This window comes from Stegastes partitus, unplaced genomic scaffold, assembly GCF_000690725.1.
Source record: "Stegastes partitus isolate 25-593 unplaced genomic scaffold, Stegastes_partitus-1.0.2 Scaffold279, whole genome shotgun sequence".
Lineage (NCBI taxonomy): Eukaryota > Metazoa > Chordata > Actinopteri > Pomacentridae > Stegastes > Stegastes partitus.
The window spans coordinates 200,443-225,049 of NW_007578010.1; the positions used below are offsets into that span (position 1 = coordinate 200,443).

General features: G+C 43.3%; 1 protein-coding gene across 1 annotated transcript; it reads right to left on the reverse strand.

The window, feature by feature from the left end:
- Window positions 1-15,661: 15,661 nt before the first annotated feature.
- Window positions 15,662-18,388, reverse strand: fzd9b (frizzled class receptor 9b). The gene has a single exon (XM_008282613.1). It carries the CDS (start codon window positions 17,953-17,955, stop codon window positions 16,198-16,200), a length of 1,758 nt encoding a protein of 585 aa, XP_008280835.1. The 5' UTR covers window positions 17,956-18,388; the 3' UTR covers window positions 15,662-16,197.
- Between the last annotated feature and the right edge of the window lie 6,219 nt (window positions 18,389-24,607).

Here is a 24,607-nt window from a genome sequence, read left to right on the forward strand (position 1 = left end):
TGCCACACTGGCTGCTCCTCATTTGCATCAAGTTGAGGTCTTGACTGTTACATGTGATCCAGCTGCCACTCACCAGCTTTAGAGGCTCCTGAAAAACTTACACTAACCACTGTTGATTCAAAATGAATGGATTCAGCAGCTGTACAGTCTTTTTCTCACCTCAGATGTTTTCAGTAGCACCTTTCGGTCAACTGTTTTTGTCATAAAAGCAAAAGTTGCTTACGGCCACCATGGTGGTCTGAAATCAAGGTTTGAAATCAAGGAGCAGAAAGCCCATGAGTGGTGCAGCCAGTGTTTGCGTGATTGTAGGAGGGTGTAGCCTTCTACAACTGTCACAATGGCTTCCTGTTAAATACCTGTTAATCATCTGTTATAACACAACCTAATCGTACACCCATCAAGCTTCCAATGCAAGTGGTGTATCTGTGGACATGTACCATTCGGCTCAGAAGCAGGCAACCAAAGACCAGCTAAGTCCCCCCAAAAATGAGACCACTCCTTATTCAAATGACTTCAAAGTCAACACTGCACTTTCTCAAGTCCCCAGTGATACACCTGCTAAGTTTGAAGTAGATTTGATAAACGCTTGTCAAGAAAAGTTAAGACCAGACACACAGACATTGATCTCTAGTATGTTTAAACGTAACAAAAATAAAAGAAAACCAATGCTGATTAATAAGTGCAAAAATGTAGCTAATGCAGGATACTTTTGCACAGCATGTGAGGGATGAAGAAATGATTTGATGAGTGTAGTAAATAATATATGGTAAATCATGTGCAGTGGTCTTGACACGCTTCTGATCTCATGATGTTCTGGAGGCTTGTGGTGACTTGACATACTAGTAACACACTTACTAGCATCGCCTTAAGTTTGTCACCCACCTGAACCTATTGCCGTTACACTCCAGAGAGCTTTATGAAGAATCTTCATAAGCATCTTTCTACATTTTGAACACGTCTTCAGCTTAAGATGAGATTACACCGAGGCCTACTTGCGCATTTTTGACACCTGTCCCACTGGTGCCGTCACACAAAATGACACAGTGAGTCAAGCTCTCCTGCCGGAGTAGTCGCTGCTGCGGCGCATGAAGAGAGTTTTGAGCTGTATGCGTAAACTCGATTTGTGTCATATCATGGCACACTTCAGAATGAGCTCAGTCAATAGTCTATCACGCTGGCAGCTGCAGGAATGCACACAGAGAAAATGAGGACAAGGGGGGAAAAAAGACAGAAAAACCCTGACAGGCTGCCAGAACAGAAAGAAGTGAAGTAACATAATCATTCACAGAGCATAAAGGTGTCCTGAAAATTGAGTGTGAAAACCAACTCATATGACCGCAGCAGCGACATGCCCTAAATTTCTCTCTCTCTCTTCTGCTTTAAGTGCAAGTACAAATGATTATTAATGCATTATTCACAAAACAGAGCCTTCTCCCCCAATTTTCTCCACTGATGTGCATCCTCTCCCTTTGATGATATAACCAAAGTAAGAGGGGAGGGAGCGCAGAAACGGAGGAGTTCAGAGGATGGCTTTTCTCTTGGGAACACAGAGCTCTTATCCCAACGGGAATCCTGCACTCTTCTGAAACAGACTGAATCTTCCTGTGGACCAGGCTCCAAACAGCAGCATTTACATATCACTCATATATCTTCTCTGCCATGACTGCAACCAGACACATCAGTGACACACTTGGCCTGCTTACAGCGCTTATATCCCGCGGCTGGCTTTTCATCAAACAGGTAAATGCTTCGTATTCCTGTGCACGTTACTCCCCTTCTTTATCAATAATATTTTTAATTTAAGATTTACATGAAGGCACAAATCTGAAGAATGTTAAAGGCAATTTGAAAAACGACCGGAGAGAATAACCTCAGAATCACCCAGAGAGTTCTTTGAACTCGGGGATCCAGATATGGCAGCAGTAACAATTGGATGAGCGCGCCACGGGGAAGATGAAAGGCAGTCAAACTTGTAGACGTAATAAGTGGGCCGAGGCCTTTCATGATTCATACAGAGGCTTCATCTTACGTTCAGACAAGCTAGTGATCCCAAATGTTGAATAGGCTTATACTGTATTGTTGGATTCTTTGTGAGGCTTAGCAATGGATGATACAAAGCCAATTAACTTCCTCCCACTGTTTTTGAGTAGGCTCATAGAGGGATTAAAAATAAAAAAATAGCAGTAATTTCAAACACATGAACCTCACACAGAGCTGCCCTTAATTCATTTTCACCTTTGACTCGTTTAACAGAAGCTATGTGTTTGTACATTTTTTTCTTTTGAAAGACCAGTTTAACATTTTAGGAAATAATTGCTTTTTTCCCTGAGAGTTAAATGAAAAGACTTATACTACTCGCATATCTGGGCATGTAAAATGAAGCTACAACCAGAAGACAGTTAGCTTAGAAACAGCTAGCCTTACTTTCGTAAAAATCTGTAATTGTTGCTTTTACTTGTTGGAGTTTGTACATAAAGAATAAATAAAATACAAGGTGGTAATTAGTAACTTTCTTTTGTTTGGTTCCTTCAGACACAAGCAGGCTAACTGTTTCCACGCTCCTACCTTTTGTGCTAAGCTAAACCAGGCTTTGTCCAGTGATGAAAAAAAGACAAATGTTGCACTGTTACCTTTCAGCTGTCAAGCAAGACTATCAAAAAATCAGAAGCTTTATAGGGGTAATGTGTTTTCAGATGTGTTTTTTATTTTATTTTTTATTGAACAGCGCCAGGCTACGCTAACTGGCTGCAGACAGGAGCTACAAAGGACAATTTGGTATATGTGAAGTAAGGTTATATGAGGTACTTACCCACAGTCTAGTGTATCAGTAGGACATGGTCGATCCATCTGTCCACTTTCTACAAACCACTTTCTTTAAACCACTTCATCCTGTAGAGGGTCCCAGGGGGGCTGGATGCTATCCCAGCTAGCTTAAAGTAAAAGGCAACGGTCCATCACTGGGCCAACACCGAGAGACAGACAACCCTGGTACTATTTTGAGGGGACACTGTTGCTGCATCCTGGGCTTAGCTCCGCCCAGTGTGATTGCGATTGGTTTAAAGAAACACAAGCTAGCCAGAGCATTTAGTTTCCCCTATAGCAGAATGCCAGACCATTCTGTGCTGCAAAATGGTTAGGCGATGCAAGGCTAAGTACACTTACACTTTTATGGATTTTTCCTGGGGCTTAATTTTAGGTGGCTAAAATACATGTCTGCTTCTTCAAACTGGGAGCATGCCGACCATCACCTACTGCAAGTAATATACAAACTACTGTGGATGAGTACCTCATACAACTCCACATCAAAGAAGCCAAAGTATCCCCTCAGTGTTTAGCATACAGGCACTAGAGTAGTATCTCTCTTCTAATCTAACTCTCAGCAAGAGAGCAAATGAGCTTTCAAAAGCTGCCTTAAAATGGTATCTTCACATCTTTGATAAGGAGGTTTGAAAAAAAGCAGAGCTGGAAAACATACAAATCCATGTATAAATCCCCTCCCTTTTCTCTTCAGATCAGATCCATCTAAAGTTACATGATGGCCGTACTGCTGTCACAGCGAACGTTTCTGTGGAGTGTGCATATGCCTAGTGAAAGAGATGTCAGCAATAAATAGATTAAAGTGTGTAATTTCCCAATAACCACCCCTGCCCTTCTCCACCATGCACGGGTGATTCACTAAAAAAAAAAAAATGGCTGCAGCTGTTGGGTAAGTCCAGAATTTTTGTTTAAGTAAGAAACTAGAGGTGGTTGTGTACATGTAAATGTGTAAATGTGTTTGTATAGAGTGTGTAACTGATAGGAGAGAAACAGAAAAACCCACTATATTTAAATGTGCATGTAAATGTAAATGTAAAAGTGTGCATGAATATAAACCTGTGTGCACTAGGTGTGTGTGCGTGTGTGCGGGTGTGTGTGTGTGTTCCAAATGTGCATGTGTCTTATAGGAAGCAGTCGCAGGGCTGCTGACGGCTCCATAAAGGAGTCTTTGAATGGCTTGGCTCTGGCAAATTCATAGCAGATGTGAGGGAAAGAATATCCACCCAGGTTGAGTGGCCCTTCACTGCGAAGGCGACATGAGTCCAATCCAGGGGAGGCAGACGGACGGCAGACAGGAGCCAGGAGACACACACACACACACACATACACACACACACTGGGCAAACTCCAATCAGCCAGGAGGGAACTCTGCACGGCACTAAGCAGGAGACAGGACTTTTTCTTTGAACCACTCTGGCTTTTAAATTGAAAATAATTCTCGCTTTTATTCCCGACAGAAAAAAAAGAAAAGCAAAAAAAGCTTTGAGTTGCTCTGTGTTGCTCTTTGGGCAAGTTTTCCACTCGAGTGTACAAGTTCAGGCCAGGTGTGTGCTTCAGGGATGGCCTCCGCATACTGGATCAAGCCTCCCGGTTCCCTCTGGACCCAGGGAGTCTGGAGCGCTCCGAGGCCAGGCTTTATGCCACCTTTCCTGGCGCTGACTGACGCCAGAGGAGGGGTTGGGGAGAGACTGGCGCCTCACCGCCAATTAACATCCTCTCACACTGAGAGCACGGCCAGGTAACACATGATAGGCCTGAGTCTCTCTAGCACAGAGCTCGGCAGACAGTTAGGTGGGGTGACACTCATTAGCTTATCCATGCGCTGGACATCTGTCAGTCATACGACCCGGGGTGGGTGTTTTTTCAAACGGTGGGAGCCACTGGCGGGTCACAGCAATAAAACAAGCTGTGAGACTATGTGTGAGAGGATCCTAACATAACATAATAATATTGTTTCGCAGTAAAACTGTAACTTTACAAATATAAGAGATATCTGATGTGGATGTTAAGTGTGACAAAGTTTTTAAGTTTCTTCAGCTATAAATGAAGTTTAAAAATATGAATGAAGTTTTCATATGTGCCTTGTGTAGAAATCTCCATTTGCTTAAACTGGACAAACGTGAATACGTTCCCTGCTCAGTCAGCAAAACTGGCCCCAGCTTCAATTAAAAGTAGCCTGGAACATTTATCGCATGGGGGCACTGAGGCTCATTCACACACTTTCTGCCTCCTACAGGTAATTACAACTGATAGATGGCAGGTTTGGCTTTATTACCTGTGTTGCTATAAACAAGGTGTACGTACAATGAGCTTTTTTTAGTTTAAAGTGATGAGGGAATCCGTGTGCCAGCTCATAAACGAGGCCCCAGCACTTTGTATCCGGAGGCGATTGGTAAACACAACATGAGCTCAGTCCTGCTCGTAAACTGCAGCTTCGAGTGTGACCACAATGCAAAAAGCTGCATCACTGTCAGGATTTACGTTACTCGAAACATATCCACGCTTGCAAACCATAGCAGAGGGGAGTTTCATATGATAAGGACAGCTCCTAAGAGCGTAAAAACACAGAGAAGGATAGGTGGAAGTTGGGTATTACCACCTAGTTTCCCTGGCTCTGGATAGGAAAGGTCTTTGTTGCTCTTAGCCAGTGGACAGGGGTGATCTTGCATGCAAGGGTGCTTCTGGAAAACCAGACTCTGGAGAGTAAGCAGATTTCGCTGTAAGCAATACGCCCTCCTCTGTGTGTGAGGGCAGCGGGCACTTTGTCTGTAACTCAGGCTGTTCCATTTGACTGCAACTGAAAACAAACAGCAAGAGGGGAAGTTTCACACCCTGTGCACCTCATAAGCAGATGAATTACTCCACATCTCCTGTCTTCTTTTACTTGTCTCTGCATTTGTTTGTCTTTTCTCTTCATTGTTCTGACATCCGCCTGTCTCTTATTCTGTAATCACAGTATTCTCTCTTCGCTCCACACTCAGATGAACCTCGGGTGATAGACAAAGCTGGGGTGGTTGGCCGGCGGGCATCGCTTTCACTTTTAATTAAAACTTCACACCCAAATAAATGCAGCCGAATATCACACCCACTCATATCGCCTTATGAAAAGAGCCCGCCGGGGCCAGATGTTTGCCTTAGCGAGGATAAATATCTAAGTGGCAGCTTTCTCTGTAAGGGAATCTGCTCCCTCTGTCGTTTTGTCGGATTAGCTGGGGTAAGGAAAACATGAGGATCGTGTTCCGTGCGTTTCCCACTCGCTGGCTGCTCAGCATAAACACTATGAGTTTTTTGGCCTCCCTCACATCCGCCTCCTCAGCTCCTCCACCACTCTCCTCAGCCCCTGGGGTTCCAGCGCAGGGTTTGTTTTAGTAGCTATAGCCCCAGAAGAGTGTTTGGTTGTGTTGTGTGTCACACTGGGTGAGTGTTTGATTATGTTGAGTGTTACACGGTGATGGTGTGCATGAGCGGAGAGGCGGAGGGATGGCTGCGTGGGGGGGGGGATGCTAATCCCTCTCTGCTTTGTCCTCTGCTGCACAGCTTTAGTCTTTGCAGGACACTTCACACTGAAACTGTGGAGGAATTCATGAAGCATGCAGCTCAGTGAGGGGCTCTGAGGGTCTCATAAGTTGTCCACATACACAAAAAATGCTAATGACAAATTTCTAATTGGACATGCACAAAGGTTGTATCAAGAGCACCTCGGTGTAATCTGTTCACAGTCATGTATCCGCCTTGGTTTGCATTAAGCGGCCACACTTCCACCACAAGCTTCCTTTTGAATGATAAATCAGGTGATGTTTTTCTCATTGATACATTCCAAGAAAATATACAAAAACCACTAATGAACTGATCCTACTAATGAGTATTGCCCATGTACCCAAAGTCTGATTGCTTTCTTGTTCCTGAGCTCATAATGAATGATGTGAGTGTTTGAGTCAATCTCACCAATTTACTGACTTGCTACTGTGAATGCAACCAAATGTGTGTTAATTCGCAGCTAAAATTACACTCCAACAAATGGCCAGTTTACTCCTGTTTGAGTAACATTTGCTAAAATCGACAGCTGTTTTAGGAACTAATTACATAAAAATGTAAGAATATATTGTCAACATTTGTCAAGGATTTACATTATTAGTGGGAACATGGTGCTGAGAGCCAAAGACAAGCTGGAGATGGTCTTAAAGTACTAAGAGATCAACTATTCCACTGTTGGTTTTGATGTTCTCGAATCATAGTGGGTAATAAAATATGTGGGGTTTTTAGGGGGTATTTTTGTTGGAAATTAGTTGCGCACTTTTCTAATGAGTAAGCCTTATTTCGACCTGTTTGGCTGTGTTTTGGAAACCAGGCTGCAGCGCGGAGCACCTGGCCCAGTTGGGTTCTGGTTTAGGGCTACAGGCTGGCCCCACTAATAGGCACTTGAGCCCCCCCACATCCGCCTGGTACCATGTTCCACTTAATGAGGCTCTACCCTGGGCTGTAAACAAGCCCAGATGCAACCCCAAAACACACACAGGAAATGTCTCATGACCATAACAACACAAGGATCCTGCCAGCTCATGCATGATGGGGTGTGAACAGGAAGGCTGATCCTTGCAGGTTTTCTCCCGCTCTGCTCCACAAGCACTTATTATCCTGAGGGAAAGGGCTGCATGTGGTACTGCTGCTCCAGCTCTTGCTGTGCATGCCAAATCCTCACCGGCCGCCAAGATCATCACAGACCGTTGCCTCACTCCTTTTCCACAGCCTACAGTTACAGTATGTACACAAACCACAGTTTATTCAGCACTGTGTTAGACCTGGCATGTCAGCTCTGACACGCCACAATAGGAACAATGTCTGCTTCTACACAAAGAGTATCTCTCATACAACAAGGTTTTTATTTTACTTGTAGGGGGGCTGAGACCTTGACAAAAGGTCCAGTGTTGGAGTGAGTGCCGCCCCAGCTGGTTCCCTTTACTACACAGACTGGCTAATGTACAGTGATCAGCCTGAGTCAACAGTGCTGGCCGGAAAAAGGCCTTAATTGATGATAGGAAAGTTTTTTGGGCTAAATGTGTTTGAACTACCCCGAAATGTCCCTTTGAATTTTCTGTCTCATTTTATTCACAAAATACAAATAATCCTGGACAGCCTTAGAAGATATTTACACAATTTTCAGTACATGCAAAGTTAATCAACGTGCTCATTTGGAGGAACGATGAACAGAAACCAGGACTAAAAAAAACTGTTACAATGAGGACACACTACAACCTTTACATGCACACACACATTCAGTAAAACAAACACACAACATTCAACTAATTAGCCAATTCAGTCTGGTGGAGTAGAATCACTCTTCTGTTTGTTGTACTCCACTAGGTCATGCTAGTTTTAAAGTAGCCGCTCAACGTTTTGTGGAATGCACTTATTGTGTACTTTTCCAGGCGTTAGATGAAAACACTGATGCCACCCTTATGTCTGAGAAATAAGGCTACCACCGTTAGCTGGTTAGCTTAGCTTAACATAAAACTTGGATCCAGCTAGTCTCACTAGATGACAAAATCAATCTGACAACATCTCTAAAATTTGCTGATTAACATGTAAAATCATGTTTGTGTCATGTGTACAAACAGTTAGTGCATATAACCTCCTGTGAAATCAACATCAGATTTTGGATAAACCAAAGAGGGCTGTTTCCCCTAATTTACAGTGTTTATGTAAGGCTAGCCAACTGTTTTCATGAGTGTGATATTCATTTTTGTCTACCTCTTGACAAGAAAGCAAATAAATTGTTGACCTGAAACAGTGTTTTTTGTCAAATGAATAGACAGCAGACAGCTAGCGTTGCACAAAGACTGGAGACATGTAAGAGGAGGCAGCTAGCCTGGCTCTAACTATCCAAAAGTATTTTTAAAATGTGCATCCCAGCACCTCTAAAATAATACCACTATTTTACATTTTCAGAGGGGTGCACTGTATAGTGAGATTAATGGGTTGCCAAGTTTTCAGCGCCATGAAGGTGGCTCTCCTTTAACCTGCTAGATCGCCATGGTAACTGATGCTGCACAGCTAACCTGCTCTGAAGAAGGTTCTGTTCAGAGTTTGGGATTTAAATCAGCTGCAAGAAGCGCTGGCCTTTGACCAAATATCTTCCTGTGACATTCTCTATGACTAATACAGATTCTCAGCTGAGGGAATATGTAATGTCTGCAAACCTGTTGATCTGTATGTTAGTAAGAAGCCATGCAGTTACAGTAGTTCAAACAGTGTGTGTTATGTTGCTATGTGTATTCAGTTGGTGATGCAGAAAACATACAAATATGTTTTAATGTTTGATCCTGATTTGCTGCCAAATCAATTTACACTGCTGGTACTGCAGCAAATACAACACAAATACGAAAACTGATTAGTCTATTTGTATTTACCACAGATAATATTAAATCAGCATCATTAATTTCACCTTGATTTGGCCAAAAACTAAAATGATTTCATTCTTCCTTCATTATTTGCAATTGTGCAAAAATGCACTTCTTGACCATCCTGTTTACATGTATGAAGATAAAAGTTTAAGAGTTCTAATGTGCTGCTGTCAGAGTAGTAAAACTAATCTGTAACTGGGACTATTAACAATTTTCCACCAGCTTTCCCTTTTTCTCGCATCAGTTGCAGTAACAGCACTTTTTACATTCCCCGTAACTCTCCATCCCAACAACCTGTTCCTCTTGACTGAAGGAGGTGATACACAATCAGTGACAATCATTGTGATATTGGTGTAATTGTCTCTAATTGGAGATTTAGGTTTTGTCAAGCCAGCTAACGCAAAGAAAGCCTAGACATATCAATCTTGCTTTGCATTTGACCCCTTTGGTTTTAGTATGGATTAAAAGGACAAGATATATTCCATCACTGACAGAGTTTTAGAGATACATTTTGACACAGCCAAACAAGCTCTTTCCACTTACACTTTATGCTAAGCTAATTACCTGTTGACTATAGCATTGTTCATGCGGTCAAGAGAGGCCTCGATCTTCTCATCTAACTTTCAGCAAGAACTGAATAAGTGCATTTCCCAAAATAAGACTAACTTCTACCCTTGCAGACAGTCATTGGCTTTCTTTGTCTTTGCAAATGTTGAATGATGAAGTGATTACAAGCAGCGACGGAGTCAGCAGTGCCACAGTGCCAAGTTTGCAGAGCACACATTGTCTGAAAACGTCATGAATCAAAACAGTCAATATGAAACACAAGTAAAGTCAAAAAAGAGGGAAAAAAGGCAGACAAGAACAAACTTCAAAACTCCAAATCAAAGAGTGTGAAATGCAACGGAGAATAGCAGATCCTTACTGAGCCCGGGGCTGGGGTGGGAGGGGAGGATCAGTGCGTGGGGGGAGGAGGGATGTGCCTCCTTTCTGAGAACACAGAGCCGAGGGGTGAGCCTTTGATGGCAGAGCGTGACATGAGCACATTTAGGATGGGGGTGCAGCAGCAGTGTGACAGCAGACACACTTGCCAGACGACGGAGCTGTGGATCTGAGCGGGTCTGATCCATTTTGGTACCTGTTGACAGACAATTTGGGTCAAAGCTGTGACTGTCCTGCTTCGGCTGACCCGCTGGAGCTCTTCCACTTGTCTTGAAAAGCTAGACTCAAGTTTTCGCTTCCCAGCATTCGCAAAGCGGCACAGATTCAGATGTTGAGTCGTGCCTGCTGTTGGAGTTGTGTGATCCTTTATTTATTCAGTCAATGGCGCAAACAAACCACAGGGGTTTAAGGATGTTCAGGAGGGCCAGAGCAGGTTTCAGGGCCGAGCTTAGACTCCCACATCCTGTCCATTTCCACTCCCTCCCTTTAGAGTGTCTGTGAAAGCAGTCCTTGCATGGGTTTGTGTTCTTTGTTGATGCTGTTTTCACATTTTTTTTCGTCCTTTGTAACTCCTGCTCCCTCTCTTTTTCTCTGGGGAGAGACTCTTTGGTACAAGAGATTAGAGTGGGTGCTGCCTAGCAACTGAATAAAAATGGCAGCTACAAAAGGGGCGCTCTCACTCTCCAACGTCTGACCTACATAATCCCAAGCCTCTGATCGTGCAACATAACAACATGATGAAAGGCCTGCTGTGATTTAACCCTCAAACAAATACTTGCCATCGCTGACCCCCTAGCTCAAAGAGCGATCTCGCATGCTGCAGAACACCAAAGGGTGACTTCTGAAATCTTGACGGTGCCTAATTAGAAAGGAAGAAGAGGCCGTGAACGCTATTGGAAATGAGATGAATGTATTTGAGGAGATGGCAGCAGAGTGGCAAAGGAGATTAACAGTGATCACAGCAATGCTGTTGGCTTCAGAGAGCGAGAGCGAGCGGTGGAACCTCCCTCTGTTCCCTGATTCATCTCTCCTTCAGCCACAGGCAGACGGAGCACAGGAATGAGTACAGAGGGATGAGAAAGCTTTACTTCTCTGTCTTCTGCTTATTGATCAAAGGACGGGAAAAAACAACAAAAAAAAAGAGATACAGTAAAAAGCTGGAAACTTCTTCTCAAAACTTTCACTTTCTGCACAGTGCTCCCAATATAATCCGCCTGCTCTTTACTCCACCTTCTTTTCATCCCATTTGACCTTTTCTACACCTTTGACATGTTCAATATCACAACACTTAATATGCTGAAAATAACTTACAAAAAGCACAGTCATTCTTCACAAGGAAATGATCTGGATATCAAAGACAAAACTAGAATGTCAGTCAAGGGGTGTCAAGGTGACTGAAAAGGTCACTTTCACTTTTTTTGAACTTTTAAAGCCTTTCGTGTCAGTGAGTAAAAATACACACTATTTGTTCTTTTGTCACCTTGAAAACTCTGTTCCATCCCTATTGTACAGACGCTGTCACTGTATCCCTATTTAGTATTAGCACACAGACACACACACATATATAGACAAAAGAATAAAAGAGTAAGATAATAATAAGTTGCCATATATATAGGATGCCACCTGAAATGTGTACCACTGCTTGAAAGAATATTTTATGTCTTGAAACTAGTGTGGGGGGAATCTGTAAGTGTTTTGTTCATTGAAGTTAAAATCTGGATTTGAGCCCTTTTGGCTGATGTTTAATTTATAGTTCACTCTTATTAAAATTCAGTCCTTCGTCTTCACATCTTATACCCAAAGATGAAGTGATGAAGTGTGGAAATTGAAACATTTAGTACAGTCACAGCTTCTTCAGTCTGAGATGTAATATTTTACTCTTATAAAGTGACCAAAGCTTCTAGTTGGGTGAAGATGCACGTCTGTCCAATCCAGATGAACTTGAATCAAGGTTCATTTCTTGAATCTACTGCAGCAATCTGCCTTATTTACTGACTAACTTTTCAAATAAGACGATGAAAAAGGAGAAGTTGTACTGAGAGGTAATATGAGATGGATAGCCGCGTATAAAATGTTGATAAATGTGTTGCTGCTGATTAAAAAACATGTGATTTGGAATGGTAAAAGCACCTTAAGCATTTCCTCTGCACCACTGACATTCCAAGACACTGAACAACCCACTGTACTCCAACATGGACTTTTAATCTCTCAGCCTGTCGAACTTTCATATCACAGACTTGATGAATGCTGTAGAAAAATTCCAGCTGCTGTATCTCTTCAACCACTTGACACTGTATCCTCATTTCAACAAGAAGTCACTGTAAAGCCAAACTTTCCAAACTGTGTCTTCAACTCTGCAGCAGGTTCTTCTCAGAGGTCACCGCATAAATGATAATGTCTGCAATAATGACATGAGTCAGCATGCATGCGTAATTGTGTGTGTGTGTGTGTGTGTGTGAGATTTTGTGCGTGTTTGTGTCTAACAGTCGAGATGGCAGCGGTGTACTGGGCGTCTGATTGGAGTCCGGTTGCGAGGAGTGGTGAGCTGTGTGAACTCTGGTGCTCTCTGACTGCCGCATTTTCATGGAAAGCATCTCTTTGGGGGCCTGCAGGTTTTCAATACGCTCATTTACACATCAAAACAGCGCAGGAAAGGGATAGTGCTCAAGGGGGGTGAGGGACTGCGGGAGGAGGGAGGGCAGGGTAATGAAGGATGCTTTATTTTCTCTTTTTTACCCTCAGGGGTGGGCAGGGGTTTAAGTCTACGAGGGAGGCGCATTGATGCCATAATGATCGCCTTTAATCAGACCCATGACCAGATGGAGGGATTTCTCCTCAGCAGACAAAAACATGGTGTCAGCAGCTAAAGTGGGATAACTGCTGAGGTGTTTCCACGCCTGTTTAATCAAAAACAAATTGTACAAATCCTGGGTAAATAGACCTGTTCTGTGTCGCTTTAGAATCAATAAATACAGTTAGGCTTGCAGCGAATACAATGAAATGTTCCTATAAGGAAAAGTGTTGCCTTTTCTGGGAGTAGTCTCACTTTTGGCCCAGACAAACTTGCTGCACAGTGCGACTGACCCTCACACTATTTAACCTCCTGAGCCAGAAGAGAAGAAAAAAAACGCGGAGGCTCTGCCAAACTAAATCTTTTCGAGTGAGACCAAGCTTACTTGCTCCTGAAATTGGGCATTACCGGAGATGGGGTGGGGTCTTCGTCAAAACAAGCTCAGTGTTGATTGGCTGGCACTGCTCCAGCACTGCAGACCTCAGGTGTGTGTGTGTGTGTGTGTGTGTGTGTGTGTGTGTGTGTGTGTGTGTGTGTGTGTGTGTGAAGGGAAGGTGTTCCCGGCAGCCACATCTCTGGCGCCAAAAAGAACCACAGCTCAAACAAACTCTTGCTTTTGGAATGAACCTTTTCTTTCTTGCCTCTATCTGAAGCTCTGAGCTGTGATTCCTTTCCTCTGCGAAAGGGAGAGAAGCTAAAAATAGATGTCAGTGACCTGGAAATGTAGCGATAGAATTCATATTTGTGGAAAAAGAAACATAGCAAAGACATCCTGTTGCCGGTTATTACGAGTCATTTCTGTTGACCCTTGTGATTTTTTAGAATCTATCTTCGTCACATTCGGCAACACGTGGAAAAATTAGAATAAAAGAGGCACAGCCGGGGTAAGAAAATTAAAAAAAGAAATGCTGAGGAGGAAAAATAAAAAGTTTAAATAAAACACTGCTGCAGAAGACAAACTTGCCCTCTGATGCTGCACCCGTGTGCTTTAACCCTCTGCAGCTTCCTATCTAATCAGTGTGGCTCAGCGCAGGTGGGACAAGCTGGTTTGTGTCTCACGCAGCAAGTGTTCGGCCTCTCTGGGTCGTGTCACTGGAGTGTAAACTGGGGAGGAAGCACGCGCCCCCGTTCAGGCGCCCATGAACTGGAACATGTGGCTGAAACACCACTAGTCGAGTCTCTTGGCTGCGAGCGTGCTCCAAGCAAAACACCCCCTTTTTTTTAATAGTTAAATGTGATCCACACAGTGTCAGAGTCCAGGACTCTGTGCGCTCGCCTGCCAAATCGTGGACAACGTCTACAATGGCTGAGTAATGAAAACAGAAAAAAAGGGGAGGACGCTGGTAGTTAACCCACATCTTGTTCTGAAGAAGGAGGGAATAAGTAATTTGAGTTAACTCAGGCGTTGCACCGATCCACACAACACTGCACCGGGTGGAAATGTGGTTAATTTACTACAGAGACATAATACGTCTTTGATTCGAAACGGTGTGTAAGTGTGTGTGTCTGTGTGTGTGTGTTGTAAAGTGTGCACGGAACAAGCTTCAGTACATGAATCTCGCTTTAACTCCGCTGGAATGCAAATGGAGGAAAAATGAAAACAGAACAACTTTTAACCTCCAGAGATGTCAGCGAGCACACGCCTGGTTCACCCGGCTGACGTTCCAGTAATGTAATGAAAACAAGCTCCTGGTCATCACAATTTTTCCAAACTATCATTCCCATGTGTTGCTGCGGCTGCTGCTGCTGGTGACACAGCACACAATTACACACAGACATAATAAACAATCAGCTCCACCGGCTGTCAAATGCTCTAATTTCCACTGTGTGAGGCTACAATTTACGTTGGCACTTAAATTGTTAAACTCCTGTAATGTAAAAGCTATTTATTTTCACTTTTTTTATGGACCATCTGAGGACACGGTGGCTCTTGTGCATAATAAAACCGACTTTATTACGAGAAAGTAACTTGCAAGAACCAACTTAAGAGTTTATTTAATGAAAATAATGTTATGCATTCTTTTTCTCTGAATCAGCCTGTGATTATTTATATCTCAGGTTAGTTTCTGAAGGCCTAAGGTACATTGTTTCTTTAGAAAAGGCCTTGTGTAGCGGAATTCCCTTAATTTATATCAGAAATGCAGCTTCCAAGCACCGCAAACCACACATAAACTTGAATATTAATAATCCATCTACTCAGTGAGCAACCACAATCCTGAGTGCCTGTGCTAAACTCAAATCTGTCAGTGAAACCATGCAATAAGGCTGAAATCCACTTCACATTTGTCCTCTCAGATCAAAGTGCTGAGTGTTTGCATGAGGATCAAATGGAGCAGCGAGAGGGCAACAACAGCGATAGTGTGGAGGGATTAAAACAGCCATTAATTAAATATATTCCTCCGCATACTGCTCCTGCATTTTTAAGCCGATGATGCAAGCATTAATACTTGCCACGGTTTGTCACTCTATTCATCAGCGATTCTCTTTGAGGATTATTGTCGGGGACGCCTCTGGGACGTAGCATGCACTGGGAAGACAACACATGTGGCGGGAATCCTGCTGTAGGAAAAAAAAAAAAAAAACTCCCAGGAGAAGAATGGCAGAGAAGCCAGACTGAACCGAACAATCATTTGTTACTTTTAAAACTCAACGCTGTTAAAACAGTTACACAAGCACTAATAGGTACCAAAATAACAACAAGGCAAGAAAGTTGAACATGAATTCCACAAATTTATTATCCTCCAAAAGGCCAAAACCAGAGTTCTTATAAAAGGCACTTAATTTTCCTTGACCTTTAATAAATGTATCTAAACAACAAATCCGGTAAGAGCCAAGGTGAACTTTAAATTAAATATATTTACAATAAATAAAACATTTATACAGATCTATACAGTTAATCATGCCACTTGAAGGGAGGAGAGTAGACTAATATTTCCCAAGATACCTCCCATAACAGTCTTTTTCTTTTTCTTTCTTTTTTTTTTTTGCTTTGCAACACTGGGCATGTCTACTGCACAGAACACTATGAACAGGAAAATAAGGGTAACAATACTGAACATTTCCCTTTATGCACTGAATACTGTTTATAGATAGTTTCCCATAGTGACGCCTGTACCTGTGTGTCCCTTGGCAGCAGCAGAGAAGTAACTGACAGTTCAATTCAAACACTCATCTTCTTATAAAGTCTTTTAGCAGCTCCTTACACAGGGCATAGGTGTGTATCTGTGTGTGTGTGTGTGTTCCCTCTCAGACATGTGTGGGGTTGTCTGAGTGCAGGTCAGTCTTGGCCATGTGCAGAACCACAGCAGGAGATTTGTAGTGGCAGTGCGTGCTGCCGCAGCTGACGCCGCTGCACGGTTTCCTACTACTAGTCCTGTCCGCCAGCTTCCTGCTGCACAGGCCCTGCCAGGTCTGCAGGGTCTTAGAGCTCCACACCCACACCCCGCTGGTGATGCCCACCACCAGCGACATGAAGATCTTCAGCATGAACACGGCCACTGTTGGCACCGACGTCTGCAGCGAGCAGTCGCTGCTGTGGCCGTTGAAAGATCCGCACTTCATCTGCAGCCCCCTCAGCTTCCAGTAGTCCATGTTGAGCCTCTCGTAGAAGTAGCACACTATGACGCAGGTGGCCGGCACCGTGTAGAGGATGGAGTAGATGCCGATTTTCACCATGAGCTTCTCCAGCTTCTCCGTGTTGGTGCCTTCCGTCTTCATCACTTTGCGGATGTGGAAGAGGGCCACGAAGCCCGTGAGGATGAAGGAGGTGCCGATGATCAGGTAGCAGGACAGAGGGATGAGGACGAAGCCGGTGAGCGCCCCAGAGTCCATGCTCCCTACATAGCACAGCCCCGTCAGCTCATCTCCCGCCACCTTCCTCATCGTGAGGATGATGATAGTCTTGAGAGCAGGGATGCCCCAAGCAGCCATGTGGAAGTAGTTGCTGTGGGCTTCAATAGCCTCGTGACCCCACTTCTTCCCTGCAGCCAGGAACCAGGTGAGGGTGAGGATGACCCACCAGATGGAGGAGGCCATGCCAAAGTAGTAGAGGATGAGGAAGACGATGGTGCAGCCGGTGGACTCCAGCCCCTCCTGGATGATGTACAGCTCTCCGTGCTCGCGATCGCAGGCGATGTTCTCGGCCCCGGCCACTGAGCGGATGATGAAGGCCACGGAGTAGACGTTGTAGCACATGGAGAGGAAAATGATGGGGCGCTCAGGGTACTGGAAGCGATGAGGCTCCAGGAGGAAGGTCAAGACTGTGAAGGCTGTGGAGACGAAGCACAGGATGGACCACACTGTCATCCAAATGAAGGCAAAGTCTTTGTCCTGCCTGGACCAGAAGACGTCCACGGCTGGGGAGCAGCGAGGGGCGCAGGACTGACTCTTCTCCACAAACTGGAACTTGTCCGGGTTCTCGCAGGAGCCCATGCTGCCTGGCGACCTGCCAGTGTTGGTGCCCGGCTGCCGTGGCCGAGGGGGCACCGGGAGCATGCCCTCCCCCTTCTTCCCCTCGGCCCTGGTCTCGTTCTCGGGGGCCTCCATGCACAAGGCGTTGGGGTCGTTCCTGGTGGGCAGCTTGGAGCAGTCGAGCGAGTCAGGCCAAGTGTAGCTGAACTTCTTCATGATGGGGGCACACCTCTCCCTGGCCTGCTCGCACATGGGTCTGCAGGCGGGGATGGAGGTCGACACTTTGTCCGTGCACATGGGGGCGTAGAGGGAGCAGAGGAAGAAGCGGAGGTGCACGTCGCAGCCGTAAGCGACCAGAGGGGCGAACTCGTTGAGCTTGATGGCAGCCTCCTTCTGGTCGTCGTGGTCCATGAAGTTGGGCATGCGGGTCAGGTTGTAGCCGATCCCCTCGCACATGGGGATCACGATGGGCTCGCACTTGGCCGGTCTGCCTCGCTCCAGGTCGTAGGAGCCGATCTCGAAGCTGGAGCCAGAAATAACCAGCAGACACCACAGAAAAATCACCACCTTCAACGGGCAACCGTCCATGCTCATTATTTTTCACTCAGAAGCTCTGTCTTTCAAAAATGATCATAAAAAGAGTGAGAGAGAAAAAAAAAGAAAAGAAAAACTACGGGCTCAGATACGGAGCTATTTCCCCATGCTGAAGGCGAATTTAGCACCGCTCCGTTAGGAAATGTCTCCAAAAAACACAGCTGCACACACAAAGTAAGCGAACCGATTATTCAGCCCTTGAATTAGAACGATTACTTCCACCGACGGTCGAGATAAAAGGTCCGTAACTAAAGCGTGACAGTCGGAAACTTCGATAAACAGCGGAGGGAAACCATCAAGCTGCGCGTAAATCCTCCGAGCGACGCACGGCGGATAGGAAAGGCGGCTGTCGGTGCGGTTTGTTGCGGCTCCAGATGGCTGCTTGTTGGCTGGTTTTGTCGGCTCCGGCTCTTCGTCCTCCGCTTTCAGGCTCGACACTGAAGTTTGAGAGCCGCTCAGTGGGACTTCAGTCCGGGGGAGACAGACAGGAGGAGGAGGAGGAGGAGGAGGAGGGGGGTGGGCGCTCCGTGACGCTCACATTTCAACGCGAGCACCACACAAGGAAAATTATCAGACAGATGCTGGAGGATGGTCAAATACCTCCGACATTTCTGCCCCGAATAGTACTCTCAGAGGCTTTACTTGAGTAAAAGCAGCCATGCCACGAGGTTCAAAGCTATGTTACAGTTAAAATACATGCAGTCGTGAGAAAAAAAACTGCACAAGTTTCAACAGCAAAATGAACTTTAAACATCAATAAATAGTCTTTAGGTGATGCAATATTCTATTTATTCAACTACTCTACACACATGAAGCTTTTGCATTTTTAACTTAACAGTTTAAGACAATCAAGCACATTTAACTGCACTGCACTTACTCTGTAGCTGTAAATACAAAGATTGCATCTAAAAAACACACAAATACAAGACTAAAAATGCTCTCATATCAATAATAATAATAATAATAATAATAATAACGATGGCACTCCAGGTTCCATTTCTTTGTATGTTGAATACTTTTGCTACTTTTTACATTTTCAAAGTAATATTTTGAATGCAAGTCTTGCAGCAGACTTATTAGAATCTTACTTTTTTTTCTTTTCTTTTCTTTTCTTTTCTTTTCAGAATACTCTCCATTCACATCTTTTATTTAGGAAGAAATACCACAATGTGAAAATACATTATGTATAAAGTCCTGTGCTGAAAGCTATTCTTGAGTATAAGCAGAGGCGCATTAACCTGCAAAGGGGCCCCTGGGGCTAAAATACGCTATAGGGGGCCCCAGTGAACCCCCCTCTCATTCTGCAGTCTCCAGCTTGTAAGTGAAATGCAAAATTTATTTAAAGACCTCCTCTAGTGAATATTACATTTTTTTGTAACCTTGCTAACATGCTCATGTGGTGTTTTTTAGATGCTAGAATCATAAGCAGTCAGTGCCATGGTGGAGAATTCCCACATTGAAACAGTCTCAAAGACACAGATCCAGATTTCCAGGGTTTCATACATAACTAATCTAATGAACTAATCCCGTCAACTTGCAGGCTTTGGCTTTCTGTGCCATTATTATTCTTTCAAATCAGTTTCCAGTTCAGGCATGTATGGTTGAATTGCTCCAATATTGCATGGTATTATTGTGGAGCGTAGAGTAGCTTTACAGTGTTTGAGCAGAGTTACAGGTGAACTGGTGTGCTTGAGCTGCAGAGGAAAGGGAGACGAAGAGGGACTTCATAGGTCAGCACATTCTATTGAAAGCAGCGATGGAGAGTTTCATCTAAGCCATTTTACTACAGTACGGGGTTATTTTTATGGAGAAAAAAAACTAACTCAACTGAAACTAAATATCTAACTTTGATTCACAGAGATATGGTTTTAGGGGTTTCATCTATGTTCAGAGATGGACTTTAAGAAATCAACATCATAAAAGAATAATATCAGCTTAAAGACTAACATTAAAACAAGCAAAAAGAAGAAGCTGCACTGCAGAGCAAAGGACACTAAAGACAAATGTATAGTTGGAAAAATGAACTTCTGGAGCCTTTATTGTCATTGTCTACCTGGTCCAGTTCACAATCCTGTCTTGTGTGGAACCTATAACAGCAAAAGCACTTAACTAGCAAACAATGCAGGAAGTTAACTACAGTAACTACAGAAATCAAGTTGTGTACAATTTTGAGGTTTTTATACTTTGCTTGAATATTTCCCTTTCATGCTACTTTACACCTCCACTATACTACATTCCCGAGGGACTCATTGCACTTTTTACTTCATCGCATTTATTTGTCACTTTAGTTACTTTAGGATGAGTATTTTGCATAAAATAAAACTGCACATTAAGTAGTTTAAACTAGCTCCACCTGCAACAGCTACAACAGTAACAGGCTGCTGACACACTGATGATTCACTATTAATAATCTAATGATGTCATATATCATAATACATTAGTCAGAGGGTCCAAACCAGTACTTCTGCTGTAATAATTTAACTACTTAAGCAAGAGTTTTCATTTAGGTATTAGTACTTTTACCAAAGAAAGGCATATTATACAGCAGAATGACCTTTATCGTTGTTATGTTTCAATATATGAAATCACTGAATTGTTATTGCAGGTGCACTGACACACAAACAACATTCAATGTTGTGAGTAGCATTCAATATGCACAAGAACTGTAGATGTTGGACACAATTTAGCAGATTAAAAGTATGAAGTAACATAGCTACTTGTTGCAGTACACTGCTGAGTAGCTAAATTTACTGTATTACGGACTCGTATTGCGTATAGGATAAAATCTTAATCTGCAACATAACCACAGCTGTCAAATCAATGTAGTAAGAAGTTCAATATTCCCCTCTGCAATTCAATGGAGGAATATAAAATGGGGAAAAAAAGCTGAAGCACAAGAAAAGCAAATGGTAAATGGTTTTTAGTTTATACTATTTAGTTACTTTGCACCACTGGTGGGTGGCAGTGTCAGGAGAAACACCTTACAGCCAGGCAACACAATGAGTCATATTAATAACATTCACCAAATGGAGCTGACATGATTATTATCCTTTATTAAGTAATTACAAGAACTACACAAAAATTAAAAAAGGTGAGGCCCAAACTTTCCCCTCTGGATCCCTAATAAGAAATCTGCCACTACTGCTCTGAGTCAAACACTGAGTAGTTTATTTTTCTCCAGTGTGGTTGTAGAAAATAACCCGTTCTTCTGGTAAAATGATAGTCCCCATGGCGTTTCACTGTTGCTGACTCAAAATTACTCTGTCACCATTTCTGCTAATGTTTTCATGCAATATAATGTGAAACTTTATGGAGCCCTGCAGGTCAGCTCCCCGAAAAAACGAAGCAGCCCTGCAGCTGGTAGGGATTCCACTGCCCCGCTAAAGGAAACTGCAGAAGGAACAAGTGCTTGAGGACGGAGCAGTTGAAGGACAGTCGCTCTAGAAACACAAAGACGCACGCACACGCAGAATCCATAAACAGATTTGACGATTTGATTGGCATGATAAGCAGCGTGGTGCATAGAATCAGACACAACATGCAACACATGAATGCAGCGGTGCTTGTGCAGAGCAGACTATTGTTTCCATCTAGTGGCTGAATGGGAAGAGTCTGCAGCTCCACAGCTGTTGCACTGAGCATTTGATCTTTTCTCAAACAGGGGTGGAACTCGAGGATTTTGGCCTCTCGCCCTGCAGGACTGAACTGGTTGTCAACTGCATACTGTCTCTATTAGCCCCATGTTAAAGGTCTGTCTGCTGGAGGTAGTTTTGCACTTGTCTGACCTGAGATTGACCTGTTGTTTGTAACATGTAGATCAATGCTGACAGTGTAATGAATATGTTGAGAAATAAGCAAGATGCCATGGCCTCTTGAATGTGGAAATAAATTTTGGCAATGTGCGTATTTGCTTTCTTGCAGTCAGTAACACAAGAATACTGACACCACTCTTATATCTACCATTAAATACTCATTGCCTAAAAAAAGTCTTGGAAGTTTGCCTGTTTTATTGCTTTTCAACATTGAATCATGGTCAATTTATATTTCATTTTTCGACAAGAATCTATAAAAGAATATTCTTTCACTTCAAACAGCAGATGTTCACAAGTAATTTAAATTTAGTGAAAGCACCTTATCCACCACAGGTGCAGCCAATTGGTGCTAGTAGTCACACAATTGAGAACAAGTGAATGTAGTAGTATAAAGACATCTGTGTTTGGAAGGTCCAGTCGATGGAAAATCAGTACTTCTGGCTACAACAACACCATGAAGACAAACGCTTCAAGTAATTCCAAGTAAAAAGTTATTAAAATGTACAAGTCAGAGGATAGATACAAGAAGATTTCCAAGTCACTGAATATCCTTTGGAGCAAAGTTAAATCCATCAGTAAGAAACAGATGGAATACTGCACACGTGCAAATCTACCTGAAGCAGGCTGTCCTCAAAAGAAACTAGTGAGGGGAGGCCACCAAGACACTCTGAAGGAATAACAAGCATCAGCAGCTGAGATGGGAGAGATTGTACATACAACTGTTGCCTGTTCTTCAACAGTCAAAGCTTTATGGGAGAGTGGCAAAGAGAAAGCCACTGTTGAAATGAGCTATATTAAATCTCGACTAGTTCGCCAGAAGGCATGTGGGAGATTTTCAAGTCAAGTGGTCAAAGTTCTTTGGTCAAAGGAGACCAAAACTAACCGTCTTCTCCATTAAACTAGATGCTATGTTTGGCTGATACCAAACACAGCACACCGTCACAAACAAACCATCCCGACTGGGGCGCATGGTGGTGGTAGCACCACCATGCGTGAATGCTTCTCTGCCCTGGAAGACTTATAAAGCTAGAGGGTAAAATGAATGCAACAATGCATATAGAAATGTCAGAGGTCAACCTGACACAGTCTGCAGGAGAACTGTGACTTGGAGATTAGTTTTGCAGTGAAACAATGACACGAAGCATACAGCCATAGCTACACAGAAATGGTTTAAAGACAAACAAGGATAATGTTCTGGAGGGGCCAAGTCAGAGCCCAGACCACAATCCAATAGAGAATTTGTGGCTGGATTTGAAAACGGCTGTTCACTACTGTTTAAAGGCTTTCCTTTGTCATTTTATTTTATTTTTTTTGTAAATTCTTGTCTTAAAAGCCAAATTAAATTGACCATAAGTTGATGTTGAAAAACAGTAAAGGGGGCAAACTTCTAAGGGGTGTGAATACTTTTATAGGGGCTGTTACTATTTTCCTTTTTTTCCAGTCCTCTGCTAAGCCAAGACAACCACCTGTTATGTCATTAATATATAGCTACAGCTATGAGATGGGCATCAGCACTGTCTCAGCAGGAAGGCAAATTTTCCCCAAACTGTGAAGTACTGCTATAAGATAACTGCATGTCCCAATATTTTCATCTTGTCCAATCAAGTGTGAAAATACTGCAGCTTAAATAGTGCAGTTTATATTATCAGCGCTAATTTACCTCTGCTTTATGAAAGGAAATCTCCTCTAATACTTTCTAGATGACAAATTGAGCTAGATGAATGGTGTATAAAGGCAGCTTTATCAGATCTGGCTTCAGGTAGGAAAAAAAAAGCCTCCAACTTCAAATTAAGCCTGATCGAGCCGGGGAGGAAATGCATTCCAGCCTCTGAGATGCTATCTCATTGTACGTCAGCGCAGAGGCTTTTGGTGAATCAAACAGAAATGCTTTGACTGAAGTTCCATTACTACTCAGCAGCCTCTCCACTTAAACGTTTTTTAACTTCACACTTCAAAGACATAGGGTCATTGGAGAGGGGCCAGCTGGAGAAGCCTGAGTGTGCCCTCAGAAGGCCTCAGATTATTATCAGAGAGATATCTCTCTCCAGTATAAGCAACATATATCAGGGTGAATTAAAATTACTCTTAAGGTGGGAGCGTTTGTGGATCAAGGTTTGACTCCTGAAGCAGTCTATTTGCACTTAACTGACCCTCAGTCTCTATAAATCAGGATTGCACTTGTAGTTTGTGTAATTTAAAAGGATGGTTTAAAATTTGGGGAAATATGCTAATTTGTTTTCCTGCTGAGAAGATTGATGGGACTCACGTGGACAGTTGGCCTACAGCAAATATGAGCAACCAGCACCCATTTAGCTTAGCTTAGGAAATAAACTTGAAACAAGGACACGGCACCTGTGGTTCTAGACAGCATTTTTGTTGTATGTTTTTACTGCTGCATAAAAGCAATCATAAATAGTGTAGTAATTTGTAATAGCAATGACATGGTGGTTTGTGGAGGTGCTGGCAGACAGATTTCATTTAATCAGAACCGACCAGTCCAACATACCCACTGGTTCCAGTCTTTATGCTAAGCTAAGCTAACAGGCTGCTGGCTCTAGGCAAACATTTCACACAAAAATGCTTCTTGAGAGTTCCATTGACCGTCTCATTACCTCTTGGCAAGAAATGTACTTCCTAAAATGCCTATTTTTAAGTAAAATATTTCTTTAAAGAAATTCAGAGGCAGATGTGATCCTTTTGCTGTTCAGGGGCTGCTGCATTCGAAGGCCAAATACATTACAGTGGCGCAACCAAGGCTGGCCCATTTTAGAGGTTCCTTGAAATGCAGCCTAGAAATGTAGCCTTCTTTTCTCAGGCCTTGAAGAATCCAATGTGAGGAT

Bases quoted from the DNA above. Each gene is read 5' to 3' on its own strand.
- fzd9b (XM_008282613.1), bottom strand. From the start codon at position 17,955: ATGAGCATGGACGGTTGCCCGTTGAAGGTGGTGATTTTTCTGTGGTGT.